Below are 24,649 nucleotides of genomic sequence, written 5' to 3' on the forward strand. Positions count from 1 at the left end.
AATATTTTGTTCCTATATATATATATATATATATATATATATATATATATATATATATATATATATATATATATATATATATATATATATATATATATACTAACACACATATAACTCACACACACGCACATATATATATATATGTATTTTTTATACATATCACTACCATTTTGAAGGCAGTAGTAAAAACACTGTACTCGTTTATCAGAATATTAGATAGCTCATTTTAATTTTAAATATTTTATACACATTTTGACAGAGTACAAATCATTCATATAAATAAGACTCGCGCACATTTGAGAACTGAAGTAACATGTCATGATAAAGCGGATTATTCATGGCTTTCCAATAGCTGTTGAAGGCGCGCCGACCAGTGGTCATAAGCCACTACTGCACCTCTAAGTGTTGAACACCAAGTAGCTGAACTTCTCCTCTTTGGGTTTCACGTTGAAGTTGTAGTGTCCGATGCGGTTCCTCTGACAGTAGAAGAGGCAGACGGAGCCGATGACGAAGGCGAGCGTCAGAATGACACCCAGACACGCGATTCCCACCACGTACAAGGTGTCGCTCTCATCCACCGCGGAGTCTGGCGAAGAAGTGTTCAAGATTATTTAGAGTTCTTACTCTTTACATAAAGTGAAATTATATATGACCAAATGGGATATTTTCATCATATTTTATTCTATATATATTATGGCGTAATTATACGTTACGGTTTTTTTGTAATATTAAATCACAAAATTTAAGTGTCATGTAAAATGTGTCCCGTTTCTCACAGGAAATAGAAACACCTCTTGCATGCCTCCTGCTGGTTCAATCCCAAACTGCAGCTCCGGATTTATATTTTTTTCAATTTGCCTGTTTATTTCTTTGGATCTAATATGATAGCATGCACAAGTGATGGCACTCCATGTGGAGAAAACTGTCTAAAACTGTCCAGTCGTGGGAGCTGAAGAGCAATCTTCACTGCAGCTGGAATTAAATCCTGATCTTTACTTTTGAAAGCGCGGGCAGGTGCGAGGCCAGCGCTATTTTTAAAAGCAGCAAGAGCAGAAAATGTCATTCTGCTTCAGAACACTCACCCTCACCGGCGTTGAGAAGAGGCCCGGAGCTGCCGAAAGCTGTTCCAATTGTGTTGGAGAGGCGAGCTGTTCTCTGCACACAGTCCTGGAGAGAAAACACACGGTGGGCAGCCATCCCTGCCGACGAGTTAAAGACGGCTGGACTTACCGGCACACAGGTGTCGGAGCCCATCTGCACACAGATTTGCACCTGACAGTGAAGGTAGATCATTTTGGCGTTGACGAAAGAGAAGATTTGGACTGACACACTGGAGGTGCTGGAGTTCCCGTTCATCAGAACTTTGGTGTAGGAGTTCAGAGAACATCTGAGCAGACAGAGAGGTGACTCTCAGATACAGTGTTCTTGTTGAATGTTCACAAAATAGAATGATCAACATCAAATATACTAACAGTGACAGTTGCTCTCACGTGTTACCGTTCACTTATAATCTATCATCACAATCTCTCAGACCCTCTCTGAGGGATTTGACTGCAAGGTTTTGTACCTTCTCTTCCTTCCTACCTGATGATAGGGAGAGTCTAAATTCAGCCACGAGATGATTTTGAAGGTGTGAGAGAATGAGTCCAAGCAACTGTTGCTAGGCTACAGTCTCAGATGGGGGGGTGAAGGGAAAACTAACAGAAAGCGCTGTGCCAAGTGTTGATGTGCTCCCGAACATGTTTTGATCCGTATGTCTGAAGTTTATTTTTGAGCCGAGAATAAAGAGAGGCTGTGAAACCCTCGACTGAAGGTGAGAAGAGGAGCAGACCTGTTGTCCAGGAAGGTGTAGCGGATGGCGTCAGCCGGGTTCGGGGACGTGGTGGCCCAGCAGGAGTGGATGACTACTTTGATCTGCTCCACAGACGTGTTCATGCTGACCTCCACCACCACCACGTCGTCCGAGGTTAAGGTGTAGTTGTGGGGCAGAGGCACTGTTCCATTCAGCAGCTGCACCGTCACGTGGAAGGACCCGGAGCTCGAGATGACATCCTTGATCATGTCATAACTGCAAAAGATGGTCAATATTTAAAAGAAAATATTCATGTATAGAAGATACCATCATGATAAATGGCTCCCTGCCAGTATTCAGCACACAAACTGCGCGAAATCCGAACTAGCAGGAGCAAAGTGTCTTGCTCAGGGACATCTCAAACACGTCTGGATCTGGCAACCTACCATCTGAGGAATGTCACCCACACTGTAGCTTCAGCCACAGGATCTGCTTCAATTCAAGGCAATGTTTCCGCCAAGCTAAATACAGCTTCTTTTTTAGCCTTGTTTGTACGCAACGAACATTATTTATACAGAGAGTGCGTGAACTGAGCTGTGAAACGGCATGTGTCCGGGCTGGCACCTTCAGATGCAACACTAGTTTCGCACTGGGTTTGGCTAAGTTCAAGAAGAACTTTGTGAATGAATCCAGCTCCTACCCTTCCATCAGTGCCAACCATCTTCCTTTAAGAAGCGCTATTACTGTCTCCTTTTTTTTTTTTAAGTATTTAGTATCATACTGAAATGAGAAAACTCTTTGTATCACAATACAAGGACAACTATGAATGTTTTTATGACACGTCAGACAGTGATGAAAAACAAACTGCATGTTCCCACGCAGTTTCAGATTCTGCTCGGGGTTGATCTGTGTCAATCGTTCTTGTGCCGATTTTTTTTTGCCACAAGCTTCAGCGCTCGAGTTTTTCAATATCCAAAACAGCAAATATGAAGGCGGAAGGTCTCTGTGTCGCCTGGGTGAGAGAAACTGAAGATGGTGGATGTGTATTTAGCTGGGTGCTAGTATCTGGTCTTCATGTGTCGCAGCTTCAACATGAGAAACAGGATTTGAAGAGTAAATATTAAGAGAAAAAAAAGTCATATTACTGACAGGTGTTACACAACCATGTCGCCCTGAGCTTCTTTATCTTCGTCTTGAGTTAATGTTGAACCACCGTCATAGACGGTACTTACCCTACAGAGCTGAAGTCAGCTGACATCAGCATGCTTCTCATGTAGGTGCACATGATAGGAACTTGCAGGCGCATCCTGATGGCCTCCACGGTCCCAGTGGGAGACACGTACGGCTTCATCTTGTTCAGGAGCGTCACCGTTACTGTGTAGGCGGAGTCGTTCTAGAGGCACAAAAAGTTATTTAACAGGACGTCAAGGTCACCATCGCTGGTAATATGAACTAACAAGGTTAGTACTAGGCTTACATGGAGGAGGCTTGTTGCACACTCGTTCCATGCCACAGTCAGTTGGACATGGGTGGCGTTGCTGCTGTTGACGCCGCAGTCCTCCAGGCCAAGGTAGAGGCTACTCTCCATGATCCGACACTGCTGCAGGACGTCTCTGGCAATAGTGACAGTGATGGCTGCTACTCTACACTGGACGGAAATGGACTCTAACAAAGACTCCTGGCATTTTGTGGTGTTGGATTTTGGAGCTTCGGATGTCAATTGGCTCATGGTTGTGGGGAGAGATGGAGGAGCTGTAAGGGCTGTAGATGTTAAAGGTAGTGAGATAGGTGTGGTGAAGGTAGATGTCTGTGTGGCTGCAGTGGATGGTGTAGGTGTGGGAGATGATAGTTTGGGGGTGGTCGATGGGGTTATGGTTTCAGGAGATGTGGTTAAAGTAGTAGTAGTTTGGATGAAATGTGATGTTGACAAGGTTGTGGGTGCAGTTGTAGACACTGTGGGGGCTGTAGATGGGCTTGAGGGTGCTGTAGATGGGGTTGGGGAGGCAATAGTAGCTGCTGTAGGGGCTGTAGATGGGGTTGAGGGTGCTGTAGATGGGGTTGAGGGTGCTGTAGATGGAGTTGGGGAGGCAACAGTAGGTGCTGTAGGGGCTGTCGATGGGGTTGAGGGTGCTGTAGATGGGGTTGGGGAGGCAATGGTAGCTGCTGTAGGGGCTGTCGATGGGGTTGAGGGTGCTGTAGATGGGGTTGAGGGTGCTGTAGATGGGGTTGAGGGTGCTGTAGATGGGGTTGGGGAGGCAATAGTAGCTGCTGTAGGGGCTGTCGATGGGGTTGAGGGTGCTGTAGATGGGGTTGGGGAGGCAATAGCAGCTGCTGTAGGGGCTGTCGATCGGAGTGTGGGTGCAGTGGTTGGGGTTCCAGTCGTAGTACTCTGGATAAATTGTGCACCCGAGGGGTTCATGCGTGTAGAGGATGGGGTGGTAAATACGGATGTAGGTGCAGACGTTGATGTTGCTGTGGATGAAGATATGATTCCGGTTGCAGGGCTTGAAGAAGCAGTGGGTAGAGTTGTGGCTGTACCATACTGGGTCGTAGGTACCATTGATGTAGACATGGTTGTGGTAGGTGTAGGTGAGGTAGTCATGGTGAATGGTGCAGTTGATGGGGTTACTGATGCGGTTGTCAGGGTCGCAGGTGCGGCAGACGAGGAGGCGGCTGTAGATGTAGGTACGGGCGTGGTTGGTGTTGACACGGAGGTGGTAGACTGAGGAAGGAGGTGTACAGGTGTAGACATGGGTGCTGCGGATGTCGACGTATGAGAAACAAACTGGAATGTGGTTGCACTACTTTGTTCTGGGGGTGCAGTGGTTGGGCTTGTGTCTTCAGATCTGGACGTAGTGGAGTGAGATGTGAGAGCGGTCGATGAGGAAACAGTGGCGAGAGGGGAGGCAGAGAAGGTCGGTGTTGTGCTACGCAAGAGAGCAGTGGAGACAGAGGTGGGTGCATCAGAAAGAGAGAATGGAACAGTAAATGTAGGTGCATTTGTGGTCACGGTGGAAAAGGTCAGAGTTGTGGCTCCTGCAGCAGTTGCAGGTGCTGAGGCTCGGGTGGTTGTGCTGGGATGGGAGACTGTGTTTGCCATTGAGGAAGCAGACAAGGTTGGAAGCGTCGTCCTCAGCGCAGCTGTGTGAGCGACAGTCTGTGTTAGATAATGGAATGCTTTAAATATTACTTCACTCGCTGGCTTATGTAAGCGGGTACCTTGACAGGCTCTCCCTGGCCTCTGTGTGTTGATGTCTGTGAACCCGTCCTGGCAAACACATGTGTAGGAGGCCCAGCTGTTTATACAGTCAGCCTTCTGGGAACAGTCGTGATCACCCGAAGCACATTCATCAAAATCTACGAGGAACCAAATGAGACAGAGATATATGGTTCGATGTCTGCCCACTGACTGCCACAAGGAACAGGAAGTCAGCTTCAGTTTCAGTAAACATTTTCTTCTTTCCTCAAGCATCCCCCTTGTTTGAAACAGGAGCATCCTCTGAACAGAAACAAGAAGGTTGGTAAGCGTTGCAAAAAATCACCACCATGAGAGGGAAGTCATCCGCTATTCAACCATTGCCCGAATAGAAGCCTGTAAAAAGAGGTGTGCAATGTGGGAAACGCACTAGTAAATAACAGCAGATGTGAGAGTTCCTGTTCATCTTCAGTTGGATAGTAGTCATTTTTGCAAACTCCCATAATGTAAAGCTTCAAGTCCACAGTTTCTGATTGTTTAGTACTGCAGATATATTCACTTAAAATATATTTTAAAACTATCAAACTATGATTTCAACAAGTGTCTTTACATTTTAAACAAAAAGAACAGTCTAAAGTTTCTTGCTTCATTTAAAAACACAACAAAACTTCACATTTGGTAGTTTATTAATGAGAAAACTGATGGTAGATAAAGAGAATCCTTTGAGTCAATTTGAAATTCAAGTATCTCAATTCGAATGACCTCCTTATCGTCCAAACAACTAAACAAAAAAGAATTCCTTTGTATTTGCTTGTGTCAGCCACACCTTTGAAACACAAACAAAGATTTTACACAAATATTAAAAGATAAGATTTGAAATGAGATCAAATTTTATGGGAGAAAACTCTTTTTCTGCCACTGTATCTTCTGTCTTCCTTCTTCTTTCCACTTATTTACACACATGTATTGTGTCCGACTTCCAGGGATACTGTTATTTCATTTGTTGTTTTATGAAACATGCTGAAATATGTCACTTTAAAGTACTTCACTACCCTCGCATACTTCTCACACGACCTCCTCATACAGTACCTCACTAGCACTCCACCAAAGACAGAATGTAAATGAAAAAAATAAATACATTTTTAAGGTATTAACACAGAACTATCGACATTTTATGGCTAAAATAGATGGCGTTACCTGTGACGCTCGTGCTGTCTTCATCTACTGCATATTTGGAGCTGTTGGTCAGAGAGTTGATCACCACCTTGGAAGTATTTGCGATGTCTTGACTGTCAGATGGAATTAAGACGATGGTGAAGTTGACCACCACACTGCCTGGTGAGAAGTTCTTTATCTCGATTCTCAGCTGGCCAGAATTCACCAGGGCCTCTAGCTCATGAGCTCTGTAGATCTGGTGGAGAGAAAACAGAAAACAGAGTAACCAGTTTTTAAAAAATAACCTACTGCACAGTCTGTTCTCCACACTTACCTCTTCTTTAATGCTGTCGCTGAGGTTGCGAAAGGCCTCGCTGCTGCTGTTCATCAGGTCATCGGTGAACTGGATGTTGGTGAGTCGAGTGGTGGCGTCGACAGTCTGAGCCTCTGCAAAGAAGCATTAAAGAAATCAGCTGCAAGAGTCGCTTCAAGTATTGCGCTGTTCGTTTTACCTCAAAGTCATATTTTCAAAACAAGCTTGTACTTCGGGATTTTTCACATGACTACTCCCTCATTACTGTTCATCAACATCAGTGTGTACAGGTCTCACCAGTTTTGACCACGACGTGAACTGTATGGACCTGGTTTCCATGGATACTCAGCTCAACAGACACGTTGTAGAGTACAGCAGGCTTCAGCTCTTCCACCTTCACCAGGGTATTATTGGTATCCCAAGCTGCTACCGCCTCAGATCCTGCGTGCACTGTGATCCTAAAGGCCTGAACGTCCTCACTTTCGGTGGACCAGTACACACAGAAGGATGTTCCTGTGATGTTGGCCACCTGCACGCTGGTGATAGCTGGAGCTGGAGAACAGTGGAGAAAGCCATTGGCAAACAGGAAGATACTTTTTCAAAAGAAAGATAGACCTGCCCCTTTCCGTGCGTGAGAAAAGTGCTAGTCTTTGTCTTAAATTCTGAACAAAAAAGTCACCCTCTTTTTGACATAAATTCCACCCAAATGTATTTTGGTACCTGAGCCAAGACCCCACAGGAGCCCCACAGTAAGGACATCTGAAAAAACATTTCTAAATTTAAACAAGAAGAAGAAGAAGAAGAAAAGGAACAAAAAGAACAAGAAGAATATTTTTTGTGACACCTGGACCCCCAAAACGCCTGTGCATGTGTCAACAAAAATGTATCAAACTCAGTCACACAAGGGGCCAGAATATTTTACTCTCTTCAGATGGCAAACCAAACACAATTTTAATTCATTGAATATTCGGTTGCTGTTTTAGATCTTGGAGCTTAATTGTATCATAAAGTTTCTGAGATCAACTCAAGCTGTATAAATTGTCTTCATTCACCATGGACTCATAGGTACGCAGGGTTTTCTCATATACCCTCTATGCCATCCATCTTTCATGGAATTCTCATTCACTGACTCCATTTTTTCTGACAAGTTGTTGAGCTTTCGACTTTCACTTGCCTGTCGAGCATCAACACTGTGAGGTGATTCAGCTCATGATGTACTTTTAAATCACTTTGGAGTTTCATTCTGACCCAGCTTGCGGGTATTATAGCTCTTGTGGGAAGTATAAATGACTTGACAGCCTGTGATTCACCCCGGGGCCTTGAGTTTGACATGTGCAACCCAAGCCCTCCTGAACAGGACAATATCAACAGCACAGAAAAATAGAGTAAACTAAAGGACTAAAGGAATTATCTGATCAATAGCTAAACTTGGATTATGCAGAGCAGACATTTACTTTCTAAACTTCGTCTTTGTAATAGTTCTTTCATATTTTCTTCACTATTTATGCCAAAATAATTTGGTGAAATCCATTTTTTTTTTTAGTATCATCAATAACCCAGGGCATATTCACAAATAACACAAGCCTCACACTTTCAGTCAACTGTGATCAACATACTGGTGTCTGAAGTCATGTCTCATAACAAAAAGCAGGTATAAAATTATTCATTTACCAGCTATATCTATTGCTTCATTGGAGTTTACTCCAACTACACAGGGTGAGAGGCAAAGTCCTTTTATGTATAGATATTTCCCCAAAGATCTATGAATTATAACTCAAAAATACATCATCAAAAAAGTATTCTTTTCTGAGCCTAGTCTACAAAAACTTAAACTTGAATATGTCTTCCATATGTTCCTTTCTTAACCACCCGGCCAGGTGGCACATCGCCTCTGCATGTACTCATCCATGAACCTCCCTGTTCTCCTTTTTCCTGGTGTCTCCCTCACTAACATTCTTCGCGCGACATGCTCTCCACCTGTCCAAACCATCAGCCTCTCTTCCTCCCTGAGCTGTCCCTCGATTAGACTCATGGATCTTGATCTAGTCACTCCCAATGAGAACCTGGGCATCTCAACCTCTGCTACAAGCAACACACCACTCTTTCACTCACGCTGTCAGTCTTCAGTCATGGATGCATCCTTCAGTCATCTTCATTATCGTGAATGCACTTGCTGCATTCGAAAAGAAGACTAAAGCGTACGGCCTGACCGGGAATCACCTGCTATTGCTTTTCTCTGACCTAGGTGCCATAATTCCTGAGATATTCCAGGTTTTGTGACCAATGTTTCCGATTGAAAATGAATGGGACGAGGATTCAACACTTCAGAAATTTGCCTCTACTCCCAAACATTGGCCTAGAAACTCAAAAGGGAGCCGGACTCATCCTGTGTCGCCCTAAAGAAAAAAAAAGAAAAATTGTATTGTTTGCCCACAATCGTCCTCAAACAACCTGAGATTTGGCAAAAATCGAGAGTGGAGCAGAGCAGTCGAAATCCGAAATGTTCTAGTTTCTAAACTGCGATTGTGGCCAAACGATGGGGCGCAGAGACATGAAAATCTCCAGTTTTGTAGTTAATATTGTAAAAATGTGCTCAGAATTACTGTAGCACTTTTAGAATTTGCAAGAGAGTTGAAAACTTGTGGCAATCGCGGATTTGGCCTCATTGAAAACGCATTCGGGAGGACAGGCTGCTGCTCGAAAATCTCAGCAAAGTTACTCATCTTCAACTCAGCATTCTGGCCAAACTGTAGACAGGAGACCCATGACATTCTGCTAAGTTAGAGATGAAAGCCTCAGTATTCTCACAAAGTGCTCTTTTTTTTGCTATCTGCTACGGTTTTCGAGATACAGCCGTTTGTTCAGGGAGTACGTAACACTGCCGCTCTGAAGCACAATGACTCAATGACACAATGAGGGAGAGGGACGGGGAGTGTTGCCATGGCGACGGAGCTGCCAAGTAGGGGAAAAGTCACAGCCTGCTCCAACTGCAGACATAGACCCGGAGGTCATCGGCCATCTTTTAGCTAGCTTAAAATGTAGCTGGAGACCTCCATTGACAGCTTGTGCAGAGCCACGGTTCCGCACAATGCATTCACGAGCTGTTTATTCATAAACAGCAGCGTCTAGTTACTCTCAGTATTTGATGACCAGTACTTTAAAATTAAAAATCACACTAAGGTGTCAATACATGATTAAAAGGGTCATGGAAACTCATTTATTCTGGAGTTTACCTCACCACAAACGCAGACAGACTCGACTGGACTAAACCCAAGACTTTCTTGCTCTGAGGCTGCAGCTCTTCCCTCTAACTAGTTGCATGTCATGGCTTTGATTTAAATGCATTTCATTGCATTCAGTGTGTTGCTACCTTTGACATTTGTGTCTCTGGAACCACGTGTAGGTTTGACTTCCTTTGATGGAAAGTTCTACATTTTTCTTCAATGCAAAACTAATGTACTGAGGCAGCGTTTGCTTAGCAGATGTAGTCTCACCTGTGCAGTTGACTCCAGTGTTGACGGGGTCAGCATCTAAATAGCCCTGTGTGCATGTGCACTGGTAGGAGCCCACTGTGTTGACACACTCCGCATGAGGGGAGCAGTGACGGAGGGATGCGTGCGCACACTCGTTGACATCTGCACTCAGAAGCAGAATTAAAAAACATTATTCTGATCAGAAATTGTCCCGTTTAAAAGCACAAAACCCGTGTAAAATGATGGCTTGTGGGTTCGTGGCTTGTCGCCGTGCACGCATGAGCTCACATGAACTTTGTCTGGCTTTTTTTCTGCTTCGACAGGAAACATCCCACAGATGACTGTCACTCAAATAGAATTGGTGGGAGAGAGAAAGTGTGGTGCAACTGAGTCATTTTTTCCTGAACGCTGTGTTCTGCAGAACATGAATCATCGTCGGATCTTGACGAGTGTCAATAGCGCAGAGAAAGACACAAAACGGAGGCAGCCTTGGAGACAGATCGGCGCTAGACGTGTCCCCTTACCGTCCACGCTCACAGATGTCACTTCCTGTATGTGTTTGAGGAGGAGCAGTAGCCTGGACCTGACATGGTGTAGTGAAAGAGCAGAGCTGCTGTCGATCAGCAGAGAGGTCGCTGTTCTGTGTGGATGCACCGGCCAAGAGGCCAGATAGTACACCAGCGGGTCCGCCTGCAGCACGCCAGGCACCTGTTTTGGGGAGCGGAAACAGCACCAAAGACATTTCCATTTACTGTCGTTCATGTTTGCTCACATTCAGTAAAGCTTACCATTGCCTGAAGTATCCTGGTGTGATTAAGAAGACTTCCATTCTTGATCAAAAGCTGCTGATAGTCAGTCCTTACAGTCACAGTGGCATTAAAGCGATATCTGCCAGCATTAGCGACACCTGACAATGATAATATAGCGTTTGTTTTGCATTGCACAGAGGGCCACATCGAGAAATACATGAATATGTATCTGTGTAACTGACGTGAGCTTGATGATTCAGATAAAATGACAATATCTGGTGGTCACATGATAGTATCTGGTGAATACATGATAGTATCTGGTGAATACATGATAGTATCTGGTGAATACATGATAGTATCTGGTGCTCACATGATAGTATCTGGTGCTCACATCATAGTATCTGGTACTCACATGATAGTATCTGGTGCTCACATGATAGTATCTGGTGCATACATGATAGTATCTGGTGCGTACATGATAGTATCTGGTGCTCTCATGATAGTATCTGGTGAATACATGATAGTATCTGGTGCTCACATGATAGTATCTGGTGCTCACATGATAGTATCTGGTGCTCACATGATAGTATCTGGTGGTCACATGATAGTATCTGGTGCTCTCATGATAGTATCTGGTGAATACATGATACTATCTGGTGAATACATGATAGTATCTGGTGCTCACATGATAGTATCTGGTGCTCACATGATAGTATCTGGTGAATACATGATAGTATCTGGTGCTCACATGATAGTATCTGGTGCTCACATGATAGTATCTGGTGAATACATGATAGTATCTGGTGCGTACATGATAGTATCTGGTGGTCACATGATAGTATCTGGTGCTCACATGATAGTATCTGGTGAATACATGATAGTATCTGGTGAATACATGATAGTATCTGGTGCTCACATGATAGTATCTGGTGCTCACATCATAGTATCTGGTACTCACATGATAGTATCTGGTGCTCACATGATAGTATCTGGTGCATACATGATAGTATCTGGTGCTCACATGATAGTATCTGGTGCTCACATGATAGTATCTGGTGCATACATGATAGTATCTGGTGCTCACATGATAGTATCTGGTGCTCACATTAAAGTATCTGGTGGTCACATGATACTATCTGGTGAATACATGATAGTATCTGGTGCTCACTGTGCAACTCACATGATAGTATCTGGTGCTCACATGATAGTATCTGGTGAATACATGATAGTATCTGGTGAATACATGATAGTATCTGGTGCTCACATGATAGTAACTGGTGCTCACATGATAGTATCTGGTGAATACATGATAGTATCTGGTGCGTACATGATAGTATCTGGTGCTCACATGATAGTATCTGGTGCTCACATGATAGTAACTGGTGCTCACATGATAGTATCTGGTGCTCTCATGATAGTATCTGGTGCTCTCATGATAGTATCTGGTGCTCACATGATAGTAACTGGTGCTCACATGATAGTAACTGGTGCTCACATGATAGTAACTGGTGCTCACATGATAGTATCTGGTGCTCACATGATAGTATCTGGTGCTCACATCATAGTATCTGGTACTCACATGATAGTATCTGGTGCTCACATGATAGTATCTGGTGCTCACATCATAGTATCTGGTACTCACATGATAGTATCTGGTGCTCACATGATAGTATCTGGTGCATACATGATAGTATCTGGTGCGTACATGATAGTATCTGGTGCTCTCATGATAGTATCTGGTGAATACATGATAGTATCTGGTGCTCACATGATAGTATCTGGTGCTCACATGATAGTATCTGGTGCTCACATGATAGTATCTGGTGGTCACATGATAGTATCTGGTGCTCTCATGATAGTATCTGGTGAATACATGATACTATCTGGTGAATACATGATAGTATCTGGTGCTCACATGATAGTATCTGGTGCTCACATGATAGTATCTGGTGAATACATGATAGTATCTGGTGCTCACATGATAGTATCTGGTGCTCACATGATAGTATCTGGTGAATACATGATAGTATCTGGTGCGTACATGATAGTATCTGGTGGTCACATGATAGTATCTGGTGCTCACATGATAGTATCTGGTGAATACATGATAGTATCTGGTGCTCACATGATAGTATCTGGTGCTCACATCATAGTATCTGGTACTCACATGATAGTATCTGGTGCTCTCATGATAGTATCTGGTGCTCACATGATAGTAACTGGTGCTCACATGATAGTAACTGGTGCTCACATGATAGTATCTGGTGCTCACATGATAGTATCTGGTGCTCACATGATAGTATCTGGTGCAGACACGACATTATAGTATCTGATGATTGTATTGAAGGTCTCTTCTGCTCACATTCTTATGTAAATATATGTGTAGTATTTTGATGCTCACAGCATTTGAATCTGACATGTGTTTTAAGAGATCATGTCACTGACATGATGGTCATGTAAACAGGCTGAAATGATAGTGGTTGGTGCTCACGTGATGTGAAGTCTTAAGCTCACATAAAACTAGGTGTTGCTGCCTCAATAATGTCTGGTTCTGACATGATAGTTGCTGACTCAAACGATGAGTGTATGCCTGGGCAACATGTGAAACATCTGCATAAACTAACAGCATCACTATTTATAAATCACAATTAAAAATGTCAAAATGCATCTTTGCTCTTTGGTTAGTTAGTTATTGAAGTTCATATCTCTCAACACATCAGTCACATGGTATTTATTAAGTGCCCATCTTGAGCTCATATTACATGTATATAAACAAGTCTGTGTCTCAATGACAAGAACTGTTTGTTATGATCAATTCGATTTAAAAGAAAGTGTCCTTACTGTGAGGGTCAGTGCAGACAGATCCGTTGGACGCCGGACAGCATTTTTGCCAGTCTGGACAGTGGATGTCCCACTCACAGTCCCGCCCACTGTCTTCAGATGTGGGAATGAATCCATCAGCTCTTGGACAGGATCCGGGCTTGGCAGCGAGCGCGTCACTCCTCTTAACAGCTTCATTCAAAGGAAATTACATGTCGCAGGTCATGGATTAGCAGAGAGAAAAGTGGAGCTGCACTTCCATCTCACACTCGTCTGAAGATCTCACACCGATAATACTCAGAAGTCATGCGATGATACTTGGACATTATTTCAAACGGACTATTTAAAAGCACTTACAGGGGGCACAGTATCGACCAACTCTCTCGTAGCCATCGCAGCACCGGGTCACCTGGTGCTCGACTTCTCTGTACTCGATCTGGTGGACCATCTGGTACAGTGTGACCGTGCAGGTCATCCACATCAGCCAGCCGCCACAAGGCTTCTCCTCCTTGCGGGCGACATTGTGCACCACCAGGACGCTCACATTTCTGGTCTCATTCTTGGTACAAAGATGAAATCCTGACATGGAGAGGCTTTTTCCTGAAACAGTAGAAGTACGACGTAAAGCGTTTCAGCCCAGACATTCCAAAAAAAGAAAAAAGGTCTTACCTTCATAAGCTGGGCCCTGTGCGGCACAGAGAGGCGGCACGGCCATGGCCGCAAAGATGTAAAGCACCCAGGCCATTTTAATCTCAGAGTTCACCCTCACATTGTAACTTCATTTTCCCGTGTAAAGCTAGCTGTGTCAGGTGTGTTAAAAGTCTAACTCCTCTGCGGTTGTTGCTTTCTCCTCCCCTTGATGCTCCGCCGTCCCCCAGTGGACCATGAAAGTACAAACACAACTGACAACAACTCCATGAAATGACTTCTAAGTATGTTGTCTAAAATTATTACACATTTTTAGGTGGTGTGAAAGTGTGAAATGATTCATTGTTCATCCCAGATCATTTCTATTGGCGTTGTAAACATGTTTATGACGCTGAAAAAGGAAGGGTAGTCAGCATCACCCAGGAATTGGTTGCCACTCAGGTAACCATGGCAGTACTTCAGGCACTGGAGTCAGCCATTGCTGTCGGGTGCTTCCCCACATCTTTAACATGACACTAAAGCTGTCCAAGTCATATATAGGTCAATGCATGTAGAGGAATAGATGGGAAGTATAGCAGTCCTAGAACATTTAAAGGGCATTTCTCTGCAGTGATTGACAGCTGTAGATGAAGCGTGTGTCAGACCTGGACATGGGGCGATCAGGACTGATTCAAGGTATCTGACAAATCACCCGTGGGTCAGACAAACACAGCGCTGCGTTCCCACAGGACAGCTTTTAATGACAGCCGCCGACATGCTAGAGTGACTTTTACACTCCAAAGCACCAATTAGTTTCATTAGTGGTGGGCTGAACCTGGGCTGTAATGCTCCACTATTAAGACACATTCACTTGTCGAGGATGATGAATGATAAATGTTGCAACCTGCCCCTGGTGTCCCGCCACAGGCAAGCCAGGACAAGTGGATACATAAGCATGAATGACTGGTGAGACGCCCAATAGAACGGTTGCTGAGAAGTCAACCAGACTTTGTTTGCTGTTTTTTTTTTTTTTAAATGTAATTCAGATGTCAAGAACACCGGTTTTAGTCCACATCAAATGCACCTTTTTGGAATATTACAGTGATTCATGTTAGTCAGGAGTTGTTTACAGTAGACTCCTAGTTAATGTTGACATTGTATTGATAGATAGATAGATAGATAGATACTTTATTGATCTCTGAAGAGAAATTCCCATTTCCAGCAGCATGACAGGTGGAAACATAAGAGCAAGTAAAAAAAACAAAAAAAACAAACAAAAAAAAAAACAATGCTACAATGAGATAGGAAATTAAAATTAAAATTAAATTAAAATAAATAACAACAGTTCAGCATGTGAATGTGTGTGTGTGTCACGAACTAAAGTGCACGTGTGTCTTTGGTGTGAGTGTGTAGTGAGTCTAGAGTGTATTTGTCCATTTTATCGTCCTTCCCGAGAGATGTTGAAGAGCCGAATGGCGTGAGGGAGGAACGACCTCCTCAGTCTGTCTGTGGAGCAGGACAATGACAGCAGTCTGTCGCTGAAACTACTCCTCTGTCTGGAGATGGTGTTGTGCAGAGGATGACTGGGATTGTCAATGATGGACAGAAACCTGTTCAATGCCCGTCTCTCTGCCACTGATGTTAGGCTGTCCAGCTCTGTGCCAACAACAGAGCCTGCCTTCCTCACCAGTTTGTCCAGGCGTGCAGCATCCTTCTTCTTCAAGCTGCTCCCCCAGCACACTACTGCATACATGAGGGCACTCGCTACCACAGACTGGTAGATCTGTAGCAGCTTCTTGCAGATGTTGAAGGACGCCAGCCTTCTGAGAAAGTACATGCGGCTCTGTCCCTTTCTGCACAGAATATAATAATATGAATTATATGAATATAATAGTGTGGAAGACATGTCTTGAATTTCAGTCTTAGTATTTGGCTGTATGTTGTGTTGAAGTGTCGCAGGGTCGCTGGAATGAACAAAACACCAGTGAAGAATCGAAAAAGCGTTTTTGCCAAATTTCCTAGGCACACTCACACTTGGTTATTGACACAGACAGGACTTCTGTCTACACAGACGTGAAGGAAGTTAGCCAAGAGCGCACACTTCCTGAAACTGAATGGTATTAAGTTTGAAGAGAATTAACACATTACTGGTCGGCTGAGTCCTTTAAATTATGAGCTATGTGATAGAAAACACAGCAGTCAGATGACATCACCTTGAAAAAAAAAAAAAGAAAAACAGCAACTTCAGGAACTAAAGAATGGGCCAAGACTGCGCTACTGAGCAGTAGAGACCACCAATAGATCTCAAGTCTGCATATTAAATAAATAACAAAACATGGAGAGGTGAAAAAAAAAACGTGTTTCAATATCCTCCCGCTATGAAAAGCCAATATTCTGATGCACAATAAAAATGTGTAAGCAATGGATAACCAGATGAAATATAAGAGAATTTGCTGAGAAGGTACTGTGGAGGCAGATGCTTTCACTATAGCACCTGAAGAAGAGACATTCGCAGTTTGTTCTGTACTAACCACATGTCGAAAATGAGTTGAACCAGATTTACACTCATATAACACTGATGATTAAACAGATGTGTGGGATATCGCCCTCACTAGCAAAAAATGGAAAAATAAATAGTCAAATATCGAGTCATGCTGCTATTGAAAATGTAAATATCTCAATTCTGTAGAACCTGAATTGAAATATATATATATATATATATATATATATATATATATATATATATATTATAATTTGATGCTCTGTTATATTCCAAGCTCCTGTCATTAAACAAATACATTGAAACAGCAGCCCTTTATTCGCTGTACTGTTTTTTTTTTACATCAGTCAACTTGTCTGCTATCACAGTGTAGAACACAGTATAATGATATGGACCCCTAACGAATTGTTGTGGACCATGACACTATTTTTGAATGCTATATATACTTTTTAGAACCTGTAATATAAATTAATTTTAGGTTAAAGCGAACTAATCGTCGACTTTGTATGTTGTCGTTAACTATGATGCAAGCTTCTGTTTACAGATGAGATGCGCGTTGACATTATTTACATTTTTTTCCAGGAATGCAAAAGTAATTCCTGTGGGGCCCTGTCCTGCATATATATATATATATATATATATATATATATATATATATATATATATATATATATATATATATATATATATATATATATATATATATATATATATATATGTGTGTGTGTGTGTATGTATGTATACATACATATATATATATATATATATTTTTTTTTTATATATTATATATAATAACAAATAGAAATAAAATATATATAATAATATATTTTTATATATATTATTTTGAATAGTTGAAGAAATAGTTTTTTTAAGTTATTTTTTTACTATGACGTATGACTTCTTTCTATATATATATATATATATATATATATATATATATATATATATATATATATATATATATATATATATATGAAACTTGTTGATGCTTGAGTCGTTTAAATGAAAAATAAGAGCTGTTCCTTTAAATTAGCTACAGCGTCAGCGGCTCCGTTAGCCCCGCCTTTTGGGCTTCGTCCAGCCAATCAACGCGCGGCGCACGTGACGAGCCATCTTTGCGATGACTTCATCTCTGGTGTGGATGACGTCAAATTCAAGATGGATGGAATCGCGACCAGTGGGTAGAAATTCACGGAATATCGCTGGATCGAGGCTCGGCGGTGAGGAGGGGAGAGCGGACCAACGACGGCAGGGTAAGCGGCCGGGCCGGCGGAGCGGGTGCTAAACCTCGGGGGAGGCTGGACTGAGTTGGCGGAGTCAAGCCGCCTTCTTCTTCTTCTTCTTCTCTCGCCTGACGTAACTCGAGGGGGGATTGTGCTGCTGGTAAACCTGGCCAGCTACAACCTGTTTCGCAGTGCTATTCCGCGCCTCAGCCGGTGGCGTTGGAGCACTTGTGTGTCTCGGCGAAACAACCGTCAGTTTGGCGGGTAAATCACTGGGCATCTGAATAACACCGACTGTGTTTTCATTCCGGGACCAGAGTGGCGGAGAGCGAATTAACGCGCCACAACTTTTCCCCCGACCGCGTCCTTAAGACCTTCCCGAAAATAGAAGCCGCTGCTGTGTCCACTCAAGCGCTGACGCTCGTTCGTTGTCTCCCAACTTCTCAAGCGAAACGGCGGTTGAGAAGTTGTTCGTCGCGGGGGACGGAGCCACGTCTCCTGGATGATCTCATGCAGAAAGACTGATCGGACTTCCTCATAGAACACTGATGCAGTCACTGCTGCTGCTGCTGCTGCTGCTGGCTCTTTGTGGCTTCAACGGCTTCATTCATTCTCGTTCAAAGGCGACTGTGCACGTCGTTGTCAACTTAGTGTGCACAAGTTGCATTCCGGAAAGCTGGAGTCACTGCCAGACGGTTCCTTTCGGGGCGTTTATTCGTAGAGAAATGCACATAATGTCATGACATTCAGAAACTTTGACATGCAAAGTTATATTAGACAAATCATTGAATGATTCTCCCTTTAAAAAAAAGATTTATCTTCACCAGATTAACTGGCATAAGTGTGCAAAGTCACCAAATACACTGGGCTTATGTGACAATCACTTCTTGTATCCACATTTCAGATGTAATACTAACTTTACAAATCATAGACTTTGTATTTTGTCATTTATTATGATGCAAGCTTTATCTATTTATTTATCTATTTATCTCATTTGTGCCACATTAATCTGTATTCCCTTTCACTATATAAACATGTTGACATTATTTCCATTTTTTTCCAGGAATGAAAAAGTAATTCATGTGGGGCCCTGTCCTGCATTTCTAATTTCCCTGACCTCAGTATATATACGATTAACTCATTCTGTGCCTTAGTTTGTCCAGTTTTTTTATTTTTTAATTCCTCTCCACAAACCTTTTTGTTTGATGTCAGAATTAGTTTTAGTTCTTGCATCGCTCCACAATAAACCCACCATAATCCCAACCACTCTGCGTAGCAAATGCTGCAAGAGAAGCAGAGACTTTGGTCCAATATCACACTTTATTTTCAGTCGTGAAACTTAGTATTTGTGTTGTTACTATGGCATTAAACATGACCACATTATTAACTGGTTTAGCTGAACAATAAATGGAGAAGAAGCTGGTGAAGAACTCATGCCTCCACTGGTGTTCCGCATCATCTGAAAGCACCTGAGATGAGCTGAGCCATATTTTCCGTGTGTTTTAACGTGGGCTTCTCTTGTTGTGTCTTTCAGCCATGGAGAGCCTTGTACATTACAGCAACCCGTCTCACGCTGTCTCTGTGTTAGGACTTCTCAATGAGCAGCGCCTCCAGGCCCAGATGTGTGACATAATTCTGCTGGTGGGTGATCAGAAGTACCATGCCCATAAGAGCATCCTCGCTGCCAACAGTGAATATTTCCACGCTCTCTTCTCGCCGAGCGAGGCAGAGCCACTCGGCCTGGTGAATCTGGACTTCTGCGAACCAGAAGCCTTTGAGATTGTTCTGAATTACATCTACTCCTCCTCACTGTTTGTGGACAAAGGCAGTCTGGCAGCGGTGCAGGAGCTGGGCTACAGCCTCGGGATCCCCTTCCTTACCAATATTTTATCAACAAGACCAAATGCCTCCTACAGTGTGTCCAGAAAAAGACTTTCATTCACCGAAGGGGATGACAACGACTCCCAGTCTAGAAGTGTCATCATGTGTCGTGTTCGCAATGACACGTCCTATCCTTTACAAAGTTATCTAAGAAAAGCCCCAGAGAGACCCTCGGCTCATCCCACCGCCAGGGAGTTAGCTAAATCTCCACAGCATTTCTCCACTGGGTCAGTCAGGAACTCTGAATCTATCCCTGTCAAGGCGAGTGAGGAGTCTGAAAGGAGGCCCAGCTATCCGTACGCCTCCATTTTAAAGGGAAGAAGCTCTCGCATTTCATCGATTCGACCCCAGCTCACTTCCTCTGTCTCATTTAGTGATGCAGATGTTCAACCTATCACTCAGCAACTGGCCAAAAACCAGGATCTGAAAGGTGACCACCAGGGGGAGGAAGTCCAGTATGATACCAAAGAGCCCGGTCAAGGTCAGGCCTGTGAGCAGAGCCAAGCTATCGACAGGAGCGGGCCACTTATCAAAAGTCTTTTGCGACGGTCTTTATCCATGGACAGCCCAGTTCCGGTCTTCTCACCGACGTTAGAGTTGAAGGAGCTGCAAAACCGCGAGCAGTCCGTCGTCAAACTAGCAGGGTCTGAAACACAAAATGGAAACTCGCAGAGAATGTCTTCTCTAATTCTCAGGACAAACTGCTCGGCCAAGTGTGATTCCGAAACTCAGGTAGAGAAGGAGTTGTGTGTGAAGAACGAGCCCAGCAGTCCCCTTGCCGACCCCATGGACATCATCCGACTCACGGTATCAGATGCCCTGCCCGTTAACTTTAAAGATCTGCAAACCAATTTCGATCCGGCATCCCGGCAAGACGTCAATTCCGTTTTGAAACGCAGAGACAGGCCAGACAACAGGAGGTACCCGTTCAAGAAGAGTAAAATATTTAAGGAGCGTGTTCTCCCCCAAGAAGAGAGCGTGCCGGAGATAGTACCTCAGAGTGCCGCCACTGAAATCAACGAGGACGGGGAGGAGCAGCCTCACAACAAGACTTTTAAATGCTGGAGCTGTTTGAAGGTTTTCAGGTCCAGAGCCGGACTTCACCGGCATGTAAACATGTATCACAATCCGGAAAAGCCCTACGCCTGCGAGATCTGCCACAAACGCTTCCACACCAACTTCAAAGTGTGGACTCACTGCCAAACTCAGCATGGCGTGGTGCAGAACCCGGCGTCCTCCTCCAGCTCCTCCGTGCTGGATGAAAAATTCCAAAAGAAGCTGATAGATATGGTCAGAGAGAGAGAAATCAAGAAAGCCTTGCTGTGGAAGCTGAAGCGGAATAAGCAGGGTTTGCAATCCCCGTTGCTGAATAAGAAGCGTTTGCGGCCCACCTTCATATGTCCGTACTGTGGGAAAGTCTTTGTGTTTCAGTCTCAGTACCGTCAACATTTAAGGACGCATCCTGTTGACGCAGCCGACAAGGACACAGCGGGGGATGATATCCTCTACCAGGAACAGGATGATGTCATTCAGCAGAAGAACAGGGAGGATGAAGGTGTTTATTCCTGCCGACTGTGCAACATGAAACTGGCCTCGCTGTTCGAGCAGAGCGACCACGAGCGGGGCTGTCGGCATGCCACGGTTTGCCCTTACTGCGGCCTCCGATTTTCAAGCCCTGTGGTCAAGAAGGACCACGAGTTGCACTGCAAGTACAAGAAGCTGACTTGCCTGGAATGCATGCGGACTTTCAAGTCGTCTTTCAGTATTTGGCGCCACCAGGTGGAGGTCCACAATCATGACATGATGAACATGAAAGAGCAATTTCATTTGCGGCAGCACGAGCACAGTGAGGAAGATTCCGAGTTGCTCAGGGAAGAGAGTTACAGGCAGGAGCACCTGGCAACGGGAGCCTCAAGTGAGAACAGCTACAATGACTCGGGATGTCCCCCCATGTACGATTCAGAGGACTCCTCGTCCTACGTGCCTGAGGACCTGAGCATCGGCCACTACGGCAAACTGGTGGTGAAGGAGGAGCCTCTCGAGGAGGCTGTGTGTGAGCATGAGAACGCAGATGCTGCTAACATGGGCTTGGATGAACCGGGAGTTTGGCCCTGCGAGAAATGCGGGAATCTTTTCAGCTCCCGGAAAGACCTAGAGAGACACCAAGAGCTGCTCTGCCACATCAAACCATTCATCTGTCACATCTGCAACAAAGCCTTCAGGACCAACTTCCGCCTTTGGAGCCACTTCCAGTCACACGTATCTTCAAACGACCCTGGAGCCAAAGAGATTGAGGGATCGGCCAGGTCTCCATCCCCTCCAACGATCCCGCAGAACCCGGAGAAAGGTTTTCCTCAGTCGACGGTGCTCAAGTCCACCACAGTTTTGTCAGATCCTCCCACGACGAGCGACGTGTCCAGCAGTCCGGAGCCCTGTGGCTCATCCATTAACCACAGCAAGAACCCCGAACCTGAGCAGCGCACCAGCAGCCGCAGCCCGCTGTCCAGGGCCAACAGCACCGACAACCCGCCGTCTGAGTCGGACAACCTGTTCTACCACGCGTCCTCTCTCTCTGCCTTGGCCTTCAAGAGGCAGTACATGTGCAAACTCTGCCACAGGACCTTCAAGTCAGCCTTCAGTCTTTGGAGCCACGAGCAGAGCCACAACCACATGTGATCTTTAGATGCTTGCGCTGCTCATGGTGGGGAAGAGACGCCACATCTAAGCACAGGAAGACTTTGAATGTACAGTCAAACCGGTCGCCAAATGCCGGCGTCATCTCTTGGCCATTTAAATGAGTGGTACACATGAATGTGTATGTTAAGTGCTATAATTTACAGATTGTTTCCCCAAAAGATTCTTTCTTGTTGACTTTTGTTTATGGGCGAGATTTATTTGATTTACACTTGTACGCAGTTGCATAAAAAAAAGCACACACAAACTCTTGGGTCTTTTTGTGTACAATGTGCTTGGCCACATCCACAACACATTGATAGTTTGGCTTTGTCAGATCCCAGCGTTGTATTTTCACTTAGTCTGAAATGTTGACAATCATTTTGCTCGCTGTTCTCAAGAGATCTTCTTTAAGCTGACCAAGCCTCAAGCATTTCAAATCCCGCCTCCAGATCGGTGTGGGATCAACCCTGCGTTGCTCAGTCAACAGTAGGGGTCTGAGGATGTGTACAGTTTTATTTCATTGATAGCTGTCAGGAAACTATTGAGGTTGATCACAAGTTTCAGGTCAAATATCAATAAATATGTTATAGACCACCTCTGTATTCTGATAGCGCCCAAAACGTACACACATTTATATCTCAGGTATCCGGCTCCAGCGTAAACCGAGTAGTAAGTCAAGAGTGGCATGTAAGAATAAACATCCTTTACTGTAAGTATAGATGTTGAAGACAAGCGTCATCGTATATAAGTAAAGTGCTCGGTTTGATAGTAATAAATGTTGTAATAAACTAGTAATTATCGCCCCTTCATTCTCACTTAATCCCGTACAGTTTAAGTGTTTGGCACAATGACATTAAATGGTCACTTTTTGGGAAATATTTATCGATGTAAATTGTGGCTTCAGATCAAAAATGATGCTTCACTATATTTTTGGGTGTAAACAAAGCGACAGCAGTGGAAGTGTTCTGTAAATAGTCCTTCCTTTGATTGGTGCAGTTAAACATAATCGGTTAATAACAGAGCTTTATTGTCATAAGTAGGCCTTATTCTACTTGTTTGTACATATGAAAACAAGTCAAAGCCAACTGTCAGAATGGGCATTTTGAGATATAAGAGGGCAAATTGCAGGAACTAAAACACAGTTGATCCGTTTCTTGCTTCTATCTATTGGTCTAGCTTGAAATGACTTGTGTTTTGATTGTATTCAATTTGTTTAAGTCATATTATATTGCAAATATGTTCTGCTTTGGCTTCATAGGTTAGAAACTTGTATTCAGTTCATTCGATAATTCAAACCTCCATTTATGCGTGTTGAGTTGCCACCACATGAGCAGTTCTTCATGAAAACTCTATGGGATATAGTGCTCTTCATTTCCTGTGAGAAATGCTTTGGACGAGTTTTATTGAGATATTTAGACTTGTGTTTATAGAAGTGTTTGTATGCTGAATTTTGTACCATTTTTGTTAGTTGAGAAAGCCTTTTAGTATTCCCGTGCTCAGCCTAAAACAATAGATATTTATATTGGCATTAGTTGCCTGATTGTTGCTTTTGGAGATTTGCAGTTGTTTGTGTCTAGGTTTTTATACTGTTTTGTGAGAAAACATAATAAAACATACAGATGGAGGATGTTTTTGATCACTTGTGATGTGTTGGTGGGTCTTTTTTTTTTTTAACCTTGGATCCAGACTCCGACCAAGAAGTGCTGTTGCTGTGAGAGGTTGTACCGCTATGTAAACAAACCACTAGGTTTAGTTCCCGTCACATGACCAGGCGGACAGCTCCGGAGTTTCCGAAGAGGACTTTTGCTTAAGCTCAGATAAAGAACTGTAGAATCCAAAAGATGTTTGAAGCATTCTGAGCAGTAAAATTCTCACCACAAATTGCTCAGAAAAGGCTGGCTTCCTTGTCCCATGGAGAGTGATAGAATCGTGAGGAAGTGGCAGAAAGATATATAATTCCAAGACAATAAATATTGTCTGTGAACTTGGCTAAATCCATATTACTTCAGAGACGACTGAGGAATTGAGAATTACACTTAAGATTTAAACAGGTTTGTTTACAGTTAAGTCGATGGTGTAATAAAGTGGATCTATCATGTATCATTTTACTTTTGGTTCTTTAGTTTGCAGCACAAACCGTGCTTCCAATTCGTCTTATAGCAGCGGCTTTGCAAATAATCTTCGCAGTATGTGTCAGCTAGCAAAATATTTTAGTTTCCAAATTGTTTTGCAAGCTCTGGAACA

At 43.6% G+C, this 24,649-nt stretch overlaps 2 protein-coding genes across 2 annotated transcripts; one reads left to right on the top strand and one right to left on the bottom strand.

The window, feature by feature from the left end:
• Nucleotides 1–291: 291 nt before the first annotated feature.
• On the bottom strand, nt 292–14,243 carry umodl1 (uromodulin-like 1). Its single transcript, XM_053846439.1, has 16 exons — nt 14,168–14,243; nt 13,856–14,098; nt 13,520–13,690; nt 10,718–10,836; nt 10,454–10,637; nt 9,951–10,091; nt 6,754–7,008; nt 6,478–6,590; nt 6,186–6,399; nt 5,012–5,149; nt 3,270–4,933; nt 3,025–3,185; nt 1,832–2,068; nt 1,231–1,387; nt 1,083–1,167; nt 292–586 (listed from the first exon to the last, which is right to left on the bottom strand). Exons 1-16 carry the CDS (start codon nt 14,241–14,243, stop codon nt 399–401), a joined length of 4,146 nt encoding a protein of 1,381 aa, XP_053702414.1. The 3' UTR covers nt 292–398.
• Nucleotides 14,244–17,739: 3,496 nt separating this feature from the next.
• On the top strand, nt 17,740–24,066 carry zbtb21 (zinc finger and BTB domain containing 21). Its single transcript, XM_053847896.1, has 2 exons — nt 17,740–17,878; nt 19,383–24,066. The coding sequence occupies exons 1-2, from the start codon at nt 17,746–17,748 to the stop codon at nt 22,403–22,405; spliced, it is 3,156 nt and encodes a 1,051-aa protein (XP_053703871.1). The 5' UTR covers nt 17,740–17,745; the 3' UTR covers nt 22,406–24,066.
• Nucleotides 24,067–24,649: the final 583 nt, after the last annotated feature.

The sequence above is a fragment of the Synchiropus splendidus genome, chromosome 17 (assembly GCF_027744825.2).
Source record: "Synchiropus splendidus isolate RoL2022-P1 chromosome 17, RoL_Sspl_1.0, whole genome shotgun sequence".
Classification (NCBI taxonomy): Eukaryota; Metazoa; Chordata; class Actinopteri; order Syngnathiformes; family Callionymidae; genus Synchiropus; species Synchiropus splendidus.

Excerpts from the sequence above, each read along its gene's own strand:
- zbtb21 (XM_053847896.1), top strand. The coding sequence starts at position 17,746 with ATGACTTCATCTCTGGTGTGGATGACGTCAAATTCAAGATGGATGGAA. Across the intron at positions 17,879-19,382 it reads AGCGGACCAACGACGGCAGG|CCATGGAGAGCCTTGTACAT; the intron begins GTAAGCGGCCGG and ends TGTGTCTTTCAG.
- umodl1 (XM_053846439.1), bottom strand. The coding sequence starts at position 14,243 with ATGGCCTGGGTGCTTTACATCTTTGCGGCCATGGCCGTGCCGCCTCTC. Across the intron at positions 6,591-6,753 it reads TCACGTCGTGGTCAAAACTG|AGGCTCAGACTGTCGACGCC; the intron begins GTGAGACCTGTA and ends GCTTCTTTGCAG. Across the intron at positions 6,400-6,477 it reads GCGACAGCATTAAAGAAGAG|ATCTACAGAGCTCATGAGCT; the intron begins GTAAGTGTGGAG and ends TCTCTCCACCAG.